Source organism: Aegilops tauschii, chromosome 1 (assembly GCF_002575655.3).
Source record: "Aegilops tauschii subsp. strangulata cultivar AL8/78 chromosome 1, Aet v6.0, whole genome shotgun sequence".
Classification (NCBI taxonomy): domain Eukaryota; kingdom Viridiplantae; phylum Streptophyta; class Magnoliopsida; order Poales; family Poaceae; genus Aegilops; species Aegilops tauschii.
Window position 1 is genome coordinate 265,778,933 of NC_053035.3, and position 18,374 is coordinate 265,797,306.

Genomic DNA, 18,374 nt, shown 5'->3' on the forward strand with positions numbered 1-18,374 from the left:
CCGAAAGCCCATTTTGTCTTGCAGCCCACACCCCTCCAAATCAGCCCACTAGCCCATCCAAACCCCCTCCATGCTCTCGGTCGTTCGATCACGATCGTGTGGGCGAAAAACGCACCCCATTTGGACTCTCCTAACTCCCTCTATCTATAAATAAGTCCCCTCCCCCGAAATTCGCAGTCCAAACCCTAGCCCCGCTCCCCTCGCACCGCCGGACATGTCCGCCGCCGCCTCCGCAGCCACCCCGCAGTGCCACGTGTCACCGCCACCGTCTCCAGCGTGCCTCCACCGCGCGGGCCCGTCGAGCCCAGCCGCGGCCCTCCTGGCCCGGTCGCCCGCCGCCGTCAACCCGCTCCCCGCGGCTCCTCCGCGCGCCCGGCCGGATCCGCCCCGCCGCGCGCCGCCCTCCGCCGCCGGCGTCCGGCCTCTGCCGCCGGCGCGCCTCGCCTTCCCGCCGCCCCGGCCATGGCGCCGCCGCCTCCGCGCCTGACCTCGCCGCCGCCAACCTCCGACGCCTCCGTCCGTGCCCCGTCCCTCGCCGGTGCCCCTCCGCAGGCCGCCGCCGCCTCGGTCCGCCTCCGGTCGCCGCCCCGCCGCCCTCCGCCGCCGGCGCGCCTCGTCGCCGCCGCCCTCTGCCGCCGGTGCGCCTCGCGTCGCCGCCCGTCCCCGATCCGCCGCCCGAGCCCCTGCCCCGGCCACCGCGCCTCCTCGCCGCCCCACTGGCCGATCTCCACCACCGTGCTCGCGTCCCCGCCGGCGACCTCGGCTGCCCGGAGCCGCGCCGCCGCCTCCCGGCTCCCCGAGCAACCGCTCCGCCCCGCCAGTTCCAGCCTCAGCCGGCCCTCCTCCGCCCGGATCCGGCCGCGGGAGCTCCGGCCGCCCCGGATCCGCCCTCCTCCGACCTCCTCCGTCCTCCCCGGCGATCGCCGGAACCCTAGGGTCGCCGGAGACGGCGTTGACCTGCGCCGGGATGGTCCCGTCCCAGATCCGCCTAACCAAACGGCTTCTCGCACCGCTCCGTTCCGGGACCCCTCCGCCCCAGTTTTCTGCGAGGGTAATTTTCACCAAGTCCTCGTGTTTTTCAGCACCATGTTCATATGTTTGACATGCCTTAACTTTCTGCTCGTAACTCCGTTTTGCGTGCAAGATATGTCAAAATGTTAATTGGGAGATGCTCTTCCTTTTGTTTCATTGTGCCATTCTCGGTTGAGACCATCTAGATGCCCTAATCATTGTTGCAAGAGTGCTATATGATGTTAACTGCTGTCTGTTGTCAGAATTTGATGATTGTCTTTTTCATTGCATTTTGTGTGTGCATCCTATGAGCCTGAGGTATACATGTGTTTTGAACTACATCACGCCATCTTTACAGAGGTGCTTGTCTTGTATTTTTAGGATCTATGTGGTGACTAGCACAAGCATGCAAAGTAGCTTCCGTGATGTTGCTGATTTCTGTGACTTAGAAGAAGAAGGCTCAAGTGCCAGTCAGCCAGAGGAAACAAGTAGTCATTTCTGCTAAGTCTGTAGCTGTAACACTGTGATGCCATGTAAACCTGCTGCTACCATGAGTTCTATGCATAATCTGGAGATGTTCACTAAGTATGTTCTGTTATACATGTTATGCTCTATGCATACAGGCCCTTGTTTTCATTTATAACCTGCTGTAACTTGTTGTTATCTTGCTCTCAACTTGCTAAATAATGTTGCTGTTAGCCTGTTAACATGAAGTTCAGTTTTGCCATATGTTTTGCTAGAGATCCATGTACCCTATGAACATTCTCTTGCCATGCTTAGTTTCATAATTATGTCATCTTACTGTTGGTTGCCTTCACATGCCATGAAATGCTTTGTGATCAGTGATTTGAGCTCGCAAAGATGCCTTCATAATTCTGTTTATGCCATGCTCAGTTTTTCTGCCAAGTCTGAATCTGTTTATGAAACTTGCTATGTTTACATGGGTGCCATCATGTCTTCTGTGCCTTTTTGGCTCATGTTCAGTAAGGGACTTTTGTTCTATGCTTAGAGTAGAATCATGCCATGCCTTTGATTGCCTTGATAAGTTCCTGTAGCATGTTGATTGATAGCTCTAAACTTAGCAACCTGATGTTATTTCTGCCATGTCCAGTGATTTCTGCCAAGTCTGTGAAACTGTTATTATTTTCTATCTTGCCATGTCCTTTTGAGCATGTTCTATTGATTTCTGGAGATAGCTCAATGTTCATGTTTTGTCATGCTTTACCTGTACATCATGTACATGCCTTTTGTTATCATGTTGAGGTGCTGTAGCATGTTGTTTTGATGCTTGCAATATGCCTAGATGCTGTTTTGGACAGATTGTTGTTATATCTTGTTTGGAGTGTATGTGTTGCACCGTTGCTCCGTTCTGAGCATGCTCTATATGAAACTTGCTTAGTTTTGCATGTAGTTTCATATTACCTTGTTGCATTTTTGTTTTGAGGTGTTTGCTTGATGTTTGAATGCATTTTGCATAAATGCCATGTTTAACTTGTTTTGCTCATATCTTCTAGGCCGTAGCTCCGAACTAAATGAACTTTATATGTAACTTGACTAAAATTTCGTGTAGATCATCTTGGTGCATTTTAACTTGTTGTTTAAAAACTTGAACATAAGGTTTATTCAGATCTGGACCAATTTCGAAATTTGCATATGGGGACTTACCGGAATTGTCATATCTTGTTTCCGGCCTCATTTAAACTTGCTTTGATGTGTTGTTCTTATATGCATCATCTCTTGCCATGAGTAGCCTCATGTAGCCTTGTCATGCATCATACTTGGTTGAGCATCATGCCTTGTTCATGTGTGGTGTGTTTACCATGTTGTGTGCTTCTTCTCGATAGTTCCCGTTTCGTTGCGATCGTGAGGATTCGTTCGTCTACGCTTGGTTCGTCTTCATGACTTCATCTTCTTCATGGACTCGTTCTTCTTCCTAGCAGGATTTCAGGCAAGATGACCGTTACCCTGGATCTCACTACTATCATTGCTATGCTAGTTGCTTCGTTCTATCGCTATGCTGCGCTACCTATCACCTGTTTATCAAGCCTCCCAAATTGCCATGTCAGCCTCTAACCTTTTCACCCTTCCTAGCAAACCGTTGTTTGGCTATGTTACCGCTTTTGCTCAGCCCCTCTTATAGCGTTGCTAGTTGCAGGTGAAGATGAAGGTTGTTCCATGTTGGAACATGGATATCATGAACTTTGTTGGGATATCACAATATCTCTTATATTATTAATGCATCTATATACTTGGTAAAGGGTGGAAGGCTCGGCCTTATGCCTGGTGTTTTGTTCCACTCTTGCCGCCCTAGTTTCCGTCATACCGGTGTTATGTTCCTTGATTTTGCGTCCCTTACGCGGTTGGGTGATTTATGGGACCCCCTTGACAGTTCGCTTTGAATAAAACTCTTCCAGCAAGGCCCAACCTTGGTTTTACATTTGCCACACCTAGCCTTTTTCCCTTGGGTGTCGCGCATCCCGAGGGTCATCTTTATTTTACCCCCCCCCCCCGGGGCCAGTGCTTGTCTAAGTGTTGGTCCAAACTAGAGCACCGTGCGGGACCATCCCTTGGCAACTTGGGTTACGTCGGTACCTATACGCTTCGCTTATCCGGTGTGTCCTGAGAACGAGATACGTGCGACTCCTATCGGGATTGTCGACACATCGGGTGGCTTTGCCGGTCTTGTTTTACCATTGTCGAAATGTCTTGTAAACCGGGATTCCGAGACTGATCGGGTCTTCCCGGGAGAAGGAATATCCTCCGTTGACCGTGAGAGCTTATAATGGGCTAAGTTGGGACACCCCTACAGGGTATAAACTTTCGAGAGCCGTGCCCGCGGTTATGTGGCAGATGGGAATTTGTTAATGTCCGGTTGTAGAGAACTTGACACTTGACTTAATTAAAACGCATCAACCGCGTGCGTAACCGTGATGGTCTCTTTCCGGCGGAGTCCGGGAAGTGAACACGGTTTTTGGGTTATGTTTGACGTAAGTAGGAGTTCAGGATCACTTCTTGATCATTGCTAGTTTCATGACCGTTCCGTTGCTCCTCTTCTCGCTCTTATTTGCGTAGGTTAGCCACCATATATGCTTAGTCGCTGCTGCAACCTCACCACTTTACCCCTTCCTTACCCATTAAGCTTTGCTAGACTTGATACCCATGGTAATGGGATTGCTGAGTCCTCATGGCTCACAGATTACTACAACACCAGTTGCAGGTACAGGTTTTGCGATGATCATGACGCGAGAGCGATGTTACTTGTTTTGGAGTTCTTCTTCTGCTTCTTCTTCGATCAGGGGATAGGTTCCAGGTCGCCAGCCTGGGCTAGCAGGGTGGATGTCGTTTGAGCTTCTGTTTGTGTTTCATCCGTAGACAGATGTTGATCTTATGTATGTTGTATTGATGTATTCTTGCGGCATTTGTATGCCTTTTGTATGTATCCCCATCTATTATGTAATGTTGATGTAATGATATCCACCTTGCAAAAGCGTTTCAATATGCGGGTCTATCCTTGGTGGGACCTTCGAGTTCCTCTCGGATAGGGTCGCATATTGGGCGTGACAGCGGGGCACTCTGGCCTGTCTAGATAGCCTTTTCTTTTATGTTTACCACAGACCAGCCTAATAGTTTTTTTTTCTTTCTGAAAATGGCTAGCTCAGTTTTTTTGTGATTTGTCAAGTAATTCGCTTTGTCAGGCCTGTTGGGCTGCAAATCTTTCAAGACGAGGAGAGCTTCATTCGGCTGGCCGAGAAAATGGCCTATCAGTAATGAGAAATTGGTTGTACATTTTTAAAACACATCAAACAGGCAATTAGTTTTAAATTTTGTTTTTTTTCATTTCGAGATTTTAAATTGCATTGATTTTTATGCATGGACAATTTGTTGGATTTTATATTGATATACATTTATTTTTAAAATCAGTTTGAATGTGACTCGGAATTTTGGGATTAAAAACAGTTCGGACCGCACCAAAATATGCAAAAATTTCATATAATTTTTTAATCGTGGCTACAATATAGGCTGTAATGCTAACAAAAAGCATATGCGCTCCAAAAAACCCTTAAGAATTAGCAAATGGTCTATAAATTATTAGAAATAATGGTAGATGGGCTATATACTGTTTTCCATATATTTGAGGCTTTCCTAAGAAAAGGTTGACGCACAAGTACTGACTGTTGGATGTCCATCCAACGACCGTTGTGCTTCTTCAATCTCTGCTTTTCCTGCTCCAGCCTCTCAAACAAGCGTCGGCGGGGCTGCCTACTCCCTCCTCCCGCGACCGGCCATGCTGCCGCGCAGGCCTCACCGTTTCACCGTACTCCCATCGCTGGCCTAGCCATCCCTCTACTCACCCACACCTGTTGTTATTCTCCGGCGACGGCAGACGAACCAGTAAACCCTCGTACTCCCCTCGACGTGGGAAACAACTGCCGAGTCTTCCCTGACTCCGTGTCGTTCCCTTCCTAGGCCTCGTCGTCGTCCACCGCCCTGGTGCTCTCAGTGCCGCGTGGTCAACGTGGTCAATGAACGACATGCATCAAAAGTGGACTGTACGTGGAGAGGCTGACAGCTGGGTCCACAGCCGCATGTAAGGAAATGCCTTCTTATTACGCGTAAAATACGGATTCCTCCACCTGACAGCTGGGACCCACCGGAAGGGCCTCTGTATTTCGCGAAAAAACGTTCCCCCCGCTGACAGGTCGGACCCACCAGGTATATCTTCGCACGCAAGGAAGTGTCTCCTTATTACGCACAAAAAAATGAATACTCCCCCTGCTAGCTGGGACCCACCATAGTGGGAGGCTGACTTGTGGGCCTACTAAGATGACGGGGACGGAGGGCTTTGTCAACTTAGTCAATATGAACGATTCTAGTTTTAGTGACCGTATGATGTCCATCCAACGGACGTAGTGCTTCTTCAACCTCTGGTCTTCTTGCTCCAGCCTGCCAAACAAGCATCGGCCGTGCCGCCTACTCCTGCCTCCCGTGTCCGGCTGTGCTGCCACCGCTGGCCATGCCATCCCTCTATACTCACCCACACCTCCTGCTATTCTCCGGCGATGGCAGCCTCACACCGCAGCCGAAGCAGTCAACCCACGTACTCCCCTCCGCGTGGGCATCCACTGCCGCATCTTCCCCGGCTCTGCGTCATCCCCTTTCTAGGCCTCGCCGTCGTCCACCGCCCCGGTGCTCTCGGCGCGGGGTGGTCAACGTGGTCAAGGAACGACTTCCATCGGAAGAGTACTGTACGTGGAGAGGCTGACAGCTGGGTCCACGGCAGCAGCAAGGAAGTGCCTCCTTATTACGCGCAAAATAGTTACTCCACCTGACAGTAGGGACCCACCGGACGGGCCACGTTATTTCACGAAAAAAACGTTTCCCCCCGACTGTTGGGACCCACCAGCTACATCTTCGCACGGAAGGAAGTGCCTGAAAGTCAGGACCCACCTGGTCAAAGCGTACGTAGCGTTGTCATTCTGTGTACGTACATATGATCGGTCTGTCTACAGGCTGCAGCGATGAACCGTGGCCGTGTAAGGAAGTGCATGTGTCGTAGTAGAGGCGCACACGTAGCATGTACACGTACGTACAACCAGGGTGCAAGAAAGTAAATACGGCCACGTACGTACATACGGGCGGGGTCTCGAATGCCTACTCGCGCATACATACGGCCAGGGCTCGTACATGGCTGGGTCGGAACGGAGAAACTGCGTCGTCGTCGTGTTCATGGGGAGGCAACGGAATGCGTCGTGTTCATCGGGAGGCAACGGAATATGTCGTGTTCTCGGGAGCCAACCGGTTTGGACGGAACAGCCGATCGAAACGAGGCCTGGCGTACCGCAAAACGGAGGAAATGGCCTTGTGTTCGACCGGCCACGGTTGAAACGGGATCCTGTTCATCGGGAGGGGTCTGGCGTACCGCAAAATGGAGGAAACGGACTTCTCTTGGACCTCCTACGGTCGAAACGAGGTCCTGTTGATCGGGAGGGGTGTGGCGTACCACAAAACGGAGGAAACGGACTTGTGTTGGAGCGCTGCGGTCGAAACGGGGGTCCTATTCATCGGGAGGGGTGTGGCGTACTGCAAAACGGGACTCCACGGGATACTGTTCATCTCCACCGTCGACCTCCTCCAGCCTCCACGGGCTACTGTTTATCCACCGTCGACCTCCTCCAGCCTCCACCTGCGACTGTTCATCCACGGGCTCCTGTTCATCCAGCCTCCACCGGCTACTGTTCAACCAGCCCTCTCCACGCGGTCCTGTTCAACCACCCCTCCACTGGCTACTGTTCATCCAGCCCTCCACCGGCTACTGTTCAACCAGCCCTCCACGGGGTCGTCCTGTTCATCCAGCCCTCCACGGGGTTCTGTTCATCCACCCCCAACCGGCTCGATCGATCGGGGTACTGTTCATCCAGCGGCAACGGCCTCTACTACCACGGGGTCCTGTCCATCCACCCCCTCCCACCGGGAACTGTTCATTCAACCCCCCAACAACGTTCACTGTTCATCCAGAGGCAGCATGTTCGATCGACTTCAGTTAGCAACAGTAGCGAAGGAATCGCTCGATCGGGTTCAGTTAACATCCATCAATCGATCGCTCGGATTCAGTAACGTGTAGCCTGCAGTGCAATCGATCGGGTTCAGTAGGCGAACGCCTCGCTCGGGTTCAGTTAGAGCCCAACGCCCCTCGCACCCACGCGCGTACGTGTACGAGAGAAACGCGCATCGCTCGGCCCCGACCACCCACCGTAACCGGGAACTCCCCGATATTTTCCTCGCCCTCGCTTCTACCACGGTTTTTTCCATCATGGACGGCCCAAAGAATGTCATGCAGCTGCGTCTCCGGCCCGCCCAGGACTAAAAGCCCATTTTCTGTCATGATTTTTTGTCGTAGAAGTAGGAGCCCACCACATCTATGATGATACAGGTTTTGTCACAATTATCATCATAGAAGTGTCATAAGCATGACAGAAAAAAATTCGTTAGGCTCAAAATGTCACGTATGTGTCTTTTTTTTGTAGTGTTGCAATTGAGATGAGGAAAAGGTTGGACTCATTTGCGAATGAACGAGAACGAGCAAATCCCCCGATCGACTCGCCCATCCTGCTCGCGTTGGCTATATTGAAGAACAAAAGAAAATGGGGCGAGCAAAATGAGACAGCAACAAAATGGATGTGATAAAGAAGCGGCAACCAGCAAGGACATGTCACTTGCAATTCTACAACGTAGACCAATAACAATTAACAAAAAAGGTCATGAGGATGGCCAGGAAAAAGCAAAGCACGCTGAACAAAAAGTGGACCTAGAAAAATAGCACAGGGCATGAGTGACCTGATAAACTGGCTATCTCGACGACTCAGGCCTAGAAACAGCGCAGCGAAATGGGCTGCCAACACTTCGCGATAATGGCAGACAATAATGAAGCCAAACTGGCCAAAAAAGATGTGTGACAAACAAATAGCAACCAGGAAGGCGGGGGATCGAGCGCTTGAATGAAAATTACAGACACTAAATTGAATGGTGGTAAACTTAAATGAGACATAATTTCGTATGAGAAAATATTTATGAATTTAGAAGGTGTTTTTATTTTTTATAAAAAAAATACACAAATCTTATTCACAAATTTGAAAAAATAAAAATAAGACAAAACAAAAAAGAAATAAATAAAATAGGAACTGACACAAAAATAGAAAATAAAAAGGAAAAACCAGATAGAGATTATAGTGAAAAGAAAGAAATCTAAAAAGAACAAAAAAGTTGGTAATGACGGAAAGAGAACGGAAGATGGAAGAGAATGATAATAGTGATTTAGAGGGAAATCGATCAACACTCTTAGTTTACATGGATTGACCGGTAGACTTTCAAATCTTGCAAGCCAATAAACAAACGAACAATATTCGCAAAAAAAAAAAATAGAAAACAAGTTGAGACCATCCTCACAGCGGAACAAAATGATATCCCAGAGGAAAAACTAAAAAACTTAATAAAACTAGGGAAACTCTATAGATCATCCGGCAGATCACAACCCCGCATCCGTCACCTTGTCTGCACGCCACGTGCCCTATGGCCACCACCATTAATTTTTGTAACTGGCCCGTTGTTGCAATCACTCTCATCGCAACAACCGCTCTGTTGCAGGATCTGGATCTTTGATAGAAGTCGCCGCTCGTGCTCCTCCCGAGCTCTCGTTGAGTCGTCGCCTCCCCGCGCTGTTCCGACTGCCCCGAGCTCCCGTCGAGTCGTCGCCTCCCAGTGCTGCTCCGACTGCCCCGAGCTCCCATTGAGTCGCGTGCCTCCCCGTGAGGCGACCTGGTCGGAGGTTCGATGCTCGCGGGCGGCGGGAATGGACGGCGCCGCTCCTCCATAACCACCGCCCAACGGGCTAGCGGCGAACGACGGCGGAGTTTTGTTTTGCAACATCTAATCTGTTACAAGAAATATTTCTGCAACATCAGTCATGTTGCAAAACTTTTTTTCCGTAACACCATATAGAGGTGAAGACAAAGAGAGAAAATTCTGCAACATCACCTTAGTTGCAAAAAAATCTGCAACAATACCTCTGTTACAAAAAATTGAAGAGAAAAAAAAATCTGCAACAACCTATGTTGCAAAAAAAATCCTGCAACACAACATATGTTGCAAAAAATCCACAACAGAATCTCTGTTACAAATGTTTCCGCAACAAGAGAATTGTTGCAAAGAAGAGAAATTAGTTTAGCTGCTTGATTTTGTCACATCCGACCGCTCGCAAGGCGGAGGATCCCCCATAAAACTAATATGACCGCTATAGAGAGTTTAAAGCTAAATAAAGAAATATCTTCTTAGAATGGCAAAATATGTTCTCTAAAAAGTAGCTTAGTCCCATCTGGTATAGCTTGAAGCAGGCCCGAGGGCCAGCATATTCAGGAGATAATCAGCTGACAGAGAAAAGAAAAGAGAACGGTTCAAAACAATGACCACGACCAAGCGCACCAGCTGACAGAGAAAAGAAAAGAGAACGGTTCAAAACAATGACCACGACGAAGCGCACTGCAGAAACGATGTCAATCACAAGTTGCACGAGATTTAAATGTGAGGTAACTATTTTATAATTAGATGTGATTAGCTATTCTGAATTTATAGTGCCCCAAAGTGAAGAAACACCGGGGTATTGTGTAGCTGTTAGCGATTCCTATTTGTGGAACCATCATCAATTCCGAAAGCGACTTGGCAACATAACTTGCTAGTTGAAGGCGATGGCACAGTGCTTCCCTTCATTACGAGTAACTATGATGCGACAGATTGGGAGAAGGATAAGATAGACGGATAGTAGCGCCAATGCGGTAGCTCAACCACTCTACTAGATCGGGACAACGCCCAACACCTTGCTCTTGTGTAACAAAGGGGTAACAAAGACTTCATCGATTATTCACGTAGCAATACATCGTTGGTAATAAAAATTAATGGAAGCAAACTCGCAAAATAAAAAGATACAAACATCCACGCACGAGACGCACCACCTACCTGTTCGTGCCAATGCGTGCACCGCAGATCACTCGTATAGTCGTATCACGCACACGTACCATAGGCACCAGCACAAACCATGTGAACGCTGCGACGTCGATCGATCACTGCTTGTCGCTGGCCTCGGCGGCGGCCGGCGCTGGCGCGTTGTCAGCGGGGGCGTCCTCGTCGGCGAAGGCGGTGGCGGGGAAGGAGCGGCCGATGCCGACGTTGGACTTGAAGTAGACCTTGTCGGCGCCGTCGAGGCTCATCTCGACGATGGGCACCCAGAGCATCATCTGCTTGCTCCGGACCCCGGTCATCCGCTTCATCCGCCCTTCCTCCACGTACGCCGTCACCTCGGCGTCGTAGCGCACCCGGGTGCCCGTGGCGCGGAAGTGGTGCTCGTAAGGCTTCCCCTGCCGCATCCACACGTACCCGGTCTCCCGCACCAGCCCGCACTCTTCCAGCCCGCGCAGCGGCATCACCCCGCCCGGGAACCCCAGCCCCTTGAGGAGCTCCTTGGAGTGCTCGTAGCACGCCTCAGCGCCGGTGATGATCTCCGCGCCCTCGCGCTGCTTGTTGGCGCTGCCGGCCGCCGGTGTCGTCTGCGAGACGGTGAGGGAGGCCATCTTCGCTGTTGATTGTCCTGGCCTAGCTAGCTGAAACGTGCTGGTCGAGCTGTGGCTAGCTACCTTGTGTGTGTTTACTGCTTGTGTGGTGAGATGCAGTGAGGTTCGCACGGGAGGTGTTTATAGGGAGAGCGGAGTGGCCGGGTAGGTGACGGGGAGTTGAGCTAGCTAGCTAACGGTAATGATGGATGCTTTGGTTTGGTTGGGTAGGTCACCAAGCACAGTGGAGAATGTTCGGTTTTTGAGGGGGCGTGTGTGTTCGGGGTCGAATGCGTTCGGCGTTCACCTAAGCGCCTAGCCAACCCTCAGAAAATATATACCGTTAATTCACTCTACTGATCTCTCTGAATTTGTTGCTTCACAATTTCACGTGAAAGGAAGAGAATGTGAGAAGAGTTAGGATTTAACTAACACTCCCTCTATTCCACAATGTAGTGCTTATAAATTTTTATAAAAGTCAAACTTTGCTAACTTTGACCAAATATATAGAGAAAACTGTCTACATCTACAATACCAACCATGTACATTCTAAAAATATAACTCATAATGTATCCAATGATGTCTATTTGGTATTCTAAATGTACCTAGTTTTCTCTATAAATATGATCAAGTTTGTGTTTGACTTTTGCAAAAATCTATAGGCACTACATTATGGAGCGGAGGGAGTACTATTTGACCCGTTCGGCCTATTATCGCGCGAGCGTCCGATTCAACATATGTGACCCGTTCGATCTGGATCTCGCAACAGGAAAAAAAATGCATCGCGCTCCACTTTCGATCTCGGTCCTCCTTCCTCGTGGGAACGCAGCGCTGCCGCCGCGGCCTGCAGCAGGCACTCGCGTCTCGCCGGTCCCCGCCCTTGCCACCGGTCTCCGCCCCTCGCCTTCGTTGTTTCCTGTGTTTCTCGCCAACTCTGGAGCCATGCATGGATGTTTTCGAAAAGGGGCGCTTTATTACTTAAAAGGTTTAAGCATTACACCCGGCCTCTGCATAACTAAGATGCACACAGCCAACAAAGTCCTCACGACAAGCCAAAATAAAAGAAGAAGGCGAAATACAAAGATGAATATCTGTATGACACCTAAATGGTAGGAGGCCCAATCCTAAGATCATGCTGCCACCCATGTTGGGTAAAAGTATCCCTCGCCGCAGCCTTCAATCGTGTACACACCTCCGTAAACAGGTCTCGATTCTCCACTCGCTGTAGAGAGGACCATAAACGAAGCGTCCCGGTACATCTGTAGATAACCTGTATAAGGAAAGTACTTTTATCATTAAAAACCTTACCATCTCTACATAGCCAAAGCGACCAAATCACGGCAAGCGCTCCCACCCTGAGAAGAATTCTAAACTTGTGATCAATCCCATGTAACCAGTTGCCAAATATATTAGTAACACTACACGGAGGATACAAGCCACAAGCTATCTGGATGGCTGACCATATAGAACGAGCCAATTTATAATGAAAGAACAAATGTTTTATTGTCTCATCATGCGGACAAAATACACATTGCGTACTTCCATGCCAATTCCTCTTAATAAGGTTATTTTTAGTAAGAATGACTCCGCGACGGAGATACCACGCAAAGATTTTATTCTTAAGAGGTATCTTCATCTTCCAGATCTTCTTATTATTATTAACTGGCACATCTGACTGGATCAGAGCTCTATACATAGACTCCACTGAGAACTGCCCATTCCCATGTAGGTTCCAACGAAAGATATCGGACCCTTGTGACAACTGTACCGTGGTTAACCGTTGGAGCAGTATGTTCCACAATTGGAGTCTAGGTCCAATTAAATCCCTTCTGAACGTCACATTTGGCGGGAATGATTCCAAAACCTTGGCAATAGTATCGCCCTTGTGACGCACAATATTGTACAGAGCTGGATATTGTTCCCGGAGAGTAGCACTACCTAGCCACTTATCCTACCAGAATCTAATTTCCGAGCCATCCTTAATTGAGAAGGAACCATAGCGGAAGAAATATTTCTTTGTTGCCATTAGTCCGGCCCAAAAATGAGAGTCCCCAGGCTTCCAGTATACTTGGGATACCGCCTTAGAACCCACATATTTTCTTCTTAGGAGGGTTTGCCATACACCATCTTCCGTCAACAACTTAAACAACCATTTGCCGAGGAGGGCCCTGTTCTTAACCTCAAGGTCATGAATGCCCAGCCCGCCTTGGTCCTTGGGACGGCAAACCACACTCTATTTAGCTAGCTGATATTTTTTTCTCTCGCTATCTCCTTGCCAAATGAATCTCGATCGGAAGTAATCCAATCTATGTAATACTCCTTTCGGCAGTTGGAAGAAGGAAATCATATATAGTACCATGTTACTTAGTACTGAATTTATGAGGACCAACCTTCCACCCAGAGATAGCAATTTACCTTTCCAACTACTAAGTCTTTTTTGTAGTCTCTCATCGACGTGTTTCCATTCATCATTTGTGAGTCTCCGATAATGTATCGGTATCCCCAAATAAGTGATCGGAAACTGGCCCAATCCGCATCCGAATAGCTCAGCATACAGATGGGCCTCGTCTTGAGCCTCACCAAAACAAAACAGTTCACTTTTATGAAAATTGATCTTAAGCCCTGAGAGTTGCTCGAATGCTGATAAAATTAATTTCAGATTTCTTGCTTTCTCGAGGTCATGATCCATAAAGAGAATCATATCGTCGGCATATTGGAGGATAGATAGGCCACCATCCACTAGATGATTCAGTACCCCATCAATTTGGCCATCAACCTTGGCACGCTCAATCATGACTGCTAACATATCAGCCACTATATTGAATAGCATGGGCGATATTGAGTCACCTTGTCGCAATCCTTTCTTCATTTGGAAATAGTTGCCAACGTCATCATTAACTTTAATGGCAACACTACCTCCAGACACGCAACTATGGATCATAGCGCGCCACTCAGCAAAAAACCTTTCACTCTGAGAGTCTGTTGAAGAAAAGACCACTTGACTTTGTCATAAGCTTTTTCAAAGTCGATTTTAAGAACCACCCCATTCAGTTTTTTCCGATGCAATTCATGAACTGTTTCATGAAGGACAACAACCCCATCTAGGATGTTTCTGCCTTGCATGAAAGCAGTTTGAGAAGGACGAACCACATGTTCAGCAACCGAATTTAGCCTAATCGTCGCTACCTTGGTGAATATTTTAAAACTAACATTAAGGAGGCAAATTGGACGATATTGTTGTATCCTTTCAGCCTCATTAACCTTAGGTAATAAAATAATTTCACCGAAGTTTAACTGGAACAACTCTAGTTGGCCAGCGTGAAGGCATCCAAACAAGAGTAGGAAATCTTGTTTGATGACCTCCCAAAATTTTTGGTAGAACTCAGCGGGAAAACCATCAGGACCCGGTGCTTTGTTATGCTCCATTAGGAAAACCGCCTTTCTAACTTCCTCCTCGAAAAATGGAGATGTTAGGAGGCTATTTTCCACATCAGAAACCTGGGGGGGTCATCTGTTCGAGACTCATCCATCGAGAAGTTTCCTTCCTCAGGGGTTCCGAATAGATTTTTATAATAACTAGTGATATAAGACTTAAGTTGCTCATGCCCTTCAATCGTGCCCTCCTCCTGTTGTAGGGAATGAATAAGTTTCTTCCGATGTCTATCATTAGCGAAACCATGGAAAAATCTCGTATTCGAATCACCTTTCAGGATAAACTGAGAGTTTGAATGTTGGTACCACTTGAGTTCCTCCTCGCGCAACATGCGAGCTAACTGGGCATTTGATTGACTCTTGATCTCTATTTCGATGTCAGAGAGAGGTCTAATCTCTGCTAGAGCTTCTAAATCATCAAGAATAGATTAAAGACAGAGCTTCTCCTTTTTGAGGATACCCGCTATGTGCCTAGCCCATCCACAAAGGAACTTACGTAATGCACACATTTTGTTGTTCCATATGTGTATTGGGGTAAGCCCGGCAACCGGTTTATTCCACACCTCCTTGACGATTTCATGGAATCCATCCCGATGCAACCAACCCAGTTCAAACTTGAACCTGCGTCGGTGTTGTGGTCGAGGTAATCCAGTGCTTAAGAGAATGGGTGCATGGTCTGAAATAGCCTCTATACGAGGAAGAGCGCGAACAGAAACCATTGGGAATTTGCATTCCTAGTCGGTATCCATTAAAACGCGGTCTAGCTTCTCATATGTCGGCTCCGGAAGACTATCGCCCAAGTGAACTGTCTTCCAATCATGGAAACCTCTCGCAAATCTAGACTGTCAATGACAGCGTTGAAAAGGAAAGGCCAATGATTATCAAACCTACCTCAGCTTTTCTCATTTGGAAATCGTAGCAAGTTAAAATCCCCACCAATAAGAATGGGGTAGGGATTATCTTTCGCCAAATTAACCAGTTCACAGAGAAAAACGGCCTTGAGCTCATCCTGGGCTGCCCCATACACGGCGACGAGGGTCCATGTGAAGTTGTCAGCTTTGTTTCGGATATGGAGTTTAATATGAAACTCTCCATACGAACTAGCTAGAACATCCATAGTCCCTGTGTTAATGCCAAGTAAAATGCCCCCAGAACGACCTCGAGGTGGCCGCGAAATCCAATTATAGTCTATCCCGCCAGACAGGCGGTCAAGCAGACTTGCTGAGAAATCACGTCTCTCCGTTTCAGATAAAGCCAGAAAGTCTAAATTGTACTCCCTATTACACTCCGCAATGAATAGATGTTTAGCCAAGTCACCAAGACCTCTACTATTAAAGAACATGCCATTCATGAGGAAACAATAGGATATTTAGAAAATTTCACCCTCTTAGAGGGTTTACGGCCTTTTTCGAACGGTCGGACTTGGATTTACGACTGGAAGTTGTAAGCTCAATCAATGAACTAAGCCCGGGTTCCTCCAAGCCCACGTCCGAAACATCCCCTACTGCATGAGCGAGTAGTTGGCCATCTGATGTGGCATGCAGCTCCTCCTCATCTAGATGAGAGGTAAAAGATTTGCTAGAAACTCGTGGAGTGACCTTTAATCGGTCATATTCCAAATGTCTCAATGCGTTTGTGGAAACAGAAATATCATTCTCATTATTTCCTAGACTAACACCCACATTATTCAACTTAGCAACCATGGATGTAGTAGAAAAAGACAAAAATGATTTGGGTGATGACGAAGTACCTTGGTTGTCGAGGTTCTGCACAACTATACGTCGCATAGCCTTGGCCAAAGAGTCTTCATCGGTGTCCGCCGTTCCATCATCGGCCACCGCATGATGGGCACTGCAACGTGTGGGTGTTACCCCCGATGAAGAAAGACGTGTAGGAACCTCCACCGGAGGAGGGGATGAGGGTGTAGTAGAAACCCCCTCTCCGGCAGTCAAGACCACCGGTAAACTCAACGCTGCCGCCGAAGTGGCGTGTCTGGAGGCGGGACCACGGGTGGTGCGTGCATGGGTGAGACGCACACGTTTGGCTTCATTAGAAATTGTTGAGCAGCTGCGGACGCGTCCGGCTCCGATGAAGATCGAATAACAGTTGAATGTGTAGTGTTGCATGGCTGCATACCCGAGGCCAACCCTTTGTGTCCCAGCACACTCGAAACATGCATGCACGGCTCCAACTAAGGTGCATGCTAGGTTGGCCCTACCCGAGCCATTGGATGCCTGCTAGTTGAAGGCGCTATAGGGCGTCCCGCTGAAACTCCGGCTGCCTGCACCGGCTTGGAGACAGCCGTCTGCCACAGCACCGTCCGCGTCGACGGCGGCGGCTGCGGCGCCATCTCAGCAGATGAAGAGTCCGGGCATCCCACTGAGCCGCCGGTGACCTGCACCGACTGGAGGGCAGCGGACGACGACGTTGCAGTCCAAGAAGGCGACGACGGCTGCGACACAATGACAGCCCGTGGCGTAGAAGGCGAGGCAGAAGGCAAGGCAGACTCCTGCGCTAAGAGCACTGAACCACATCATGTCACATCTCCAGAGCCCACACTCGACAATACACATTGTTGAACTTGAGTCTCATGAATTTTATTCGCCGGAGCAGAACTAGGAGATGGATGATTGGAAGGGTTCCCGGTGTGCTCTGAGGTGTCCATCACATTGTCCTTCTCCTTGGCGCCGCTCTCATCATCAGCATCATCACCCTTGCGTCTCTAGATAAACAGAACAAAGTCAGGATCAGGAATGTATCCAGCCGGTTCCTTCCTGAACGTGAATGCGTAGCCCTTGAGCTTAACCAACACATCTGTTGCAACAAAAGGCCCCGCATCATCCTTGTCCTTAGACAAAATATGAGAGTTGGTCATAGCCACGAGAATCCGTACTACACCACGGCGTCGTAGGCTAATGAGATCCACATCTAAGGTCTTTCCCATCAAAGTACCAATGGCCCATAGACCCCAAAAATGACGCACTGTATGAGGAACACCTTTGACATGGAGCCAAATCTGTTGAAGTTCGAGCTTATGTGGAACCTCCTGCGACCTCCATGCGGTGACAGTCATCTGGGCATTAACCGATGGCACGTTCATCTGAATTCCGTCAACCCTGTCCAAATCCTCGAAAGAAGGAAAGCTAACGAGGTAAGCATCGGACCCGTGTTGAATAGCCTCCCACTTCCACTGATCATGTACCGGACATCTCCTAGCAAACTGACTCTCGACAATGTTCGCCGGTACCATCAACCCACTCACATGAACATGGGCGGTCAGTGTCTGTGTCGGCGCCAAATGATCCTTCACCACACTATCTGGCAGCTGGGAAAAGTAAGTCTCCTCAGCACCAACTCCCGAGACAAAAGCATTGGGCTTGGGGAGTTTCAGAACCGGGCATTGCAACGTTGGATGAGCGATTTTGTCACAAATATAACAGTAATGCTGCACTGTGCAATCCTTCGCGGCATGCGTATCCACCGCACACTTCCAGCATCGAACCCCTTTCTTAGCCTTGTTCTTAGGCACCGTAGGATTCACCTGCACATCAGACACGACAACTCCCAGAGAAGGGACATCGACAGTAGTAAGCCCATGTGGCAATTGTGGCACCTGAGTGTTCTGCTGCTGCACAAATTGCTGATATTGCCCCTGCTGATAAGACTGCACATGTTGTTGTTGTATAGGTTGATGCGGTATATGTTGGTGAACTTGCATGTGCTGAGCCGGTGGGTGATAACCATGTTGCAAAGCTCCCCCAGCAAACTGTTGTTGATGCGGCTTCTTCTTCTTCTTACGTTTCTGTACTGGTTGTGCCACAATCCCTCCGGGAT

At 48.8% G+C, this 18,374-nt stretch overlaps 1 protein-coding gene across 1 annotated transcript; it reads right to left on the reverse strand.

Annotated features, from left to right (window-relative positions):
* Positions 1 to 10,401: 10,401 nt before the first annotated feature.
* Positions 10,402 to 11,264, reverse strand: LOC109771921 (uncharacterized). The gene has a single exon (XM_020330616.4). It carries the CDS (start codon positions 11,127 to 11,129, stop codon positions 10,623 to 10,625), a length of 507 nt encoding a protein of 168 aa, XP_020186205.1. The 5' UTR covers positions 11,130 to 11,264; the 3' UTR covers positions 10,402 to 10,622.
* Positions 11,265 to 18,374: the final 7,110 nt, after the last annotated feature.

What these genes read in the sequence shown, in the direction of transcription:
- LOC109771921 (XM_020330616.4), bottom strand. Translation starts at nt 11,129, where the DNA reads ATGGCCTCCCTCACCGTCTCGCAGACGACACCGGCGGCCGGCAGCGCC.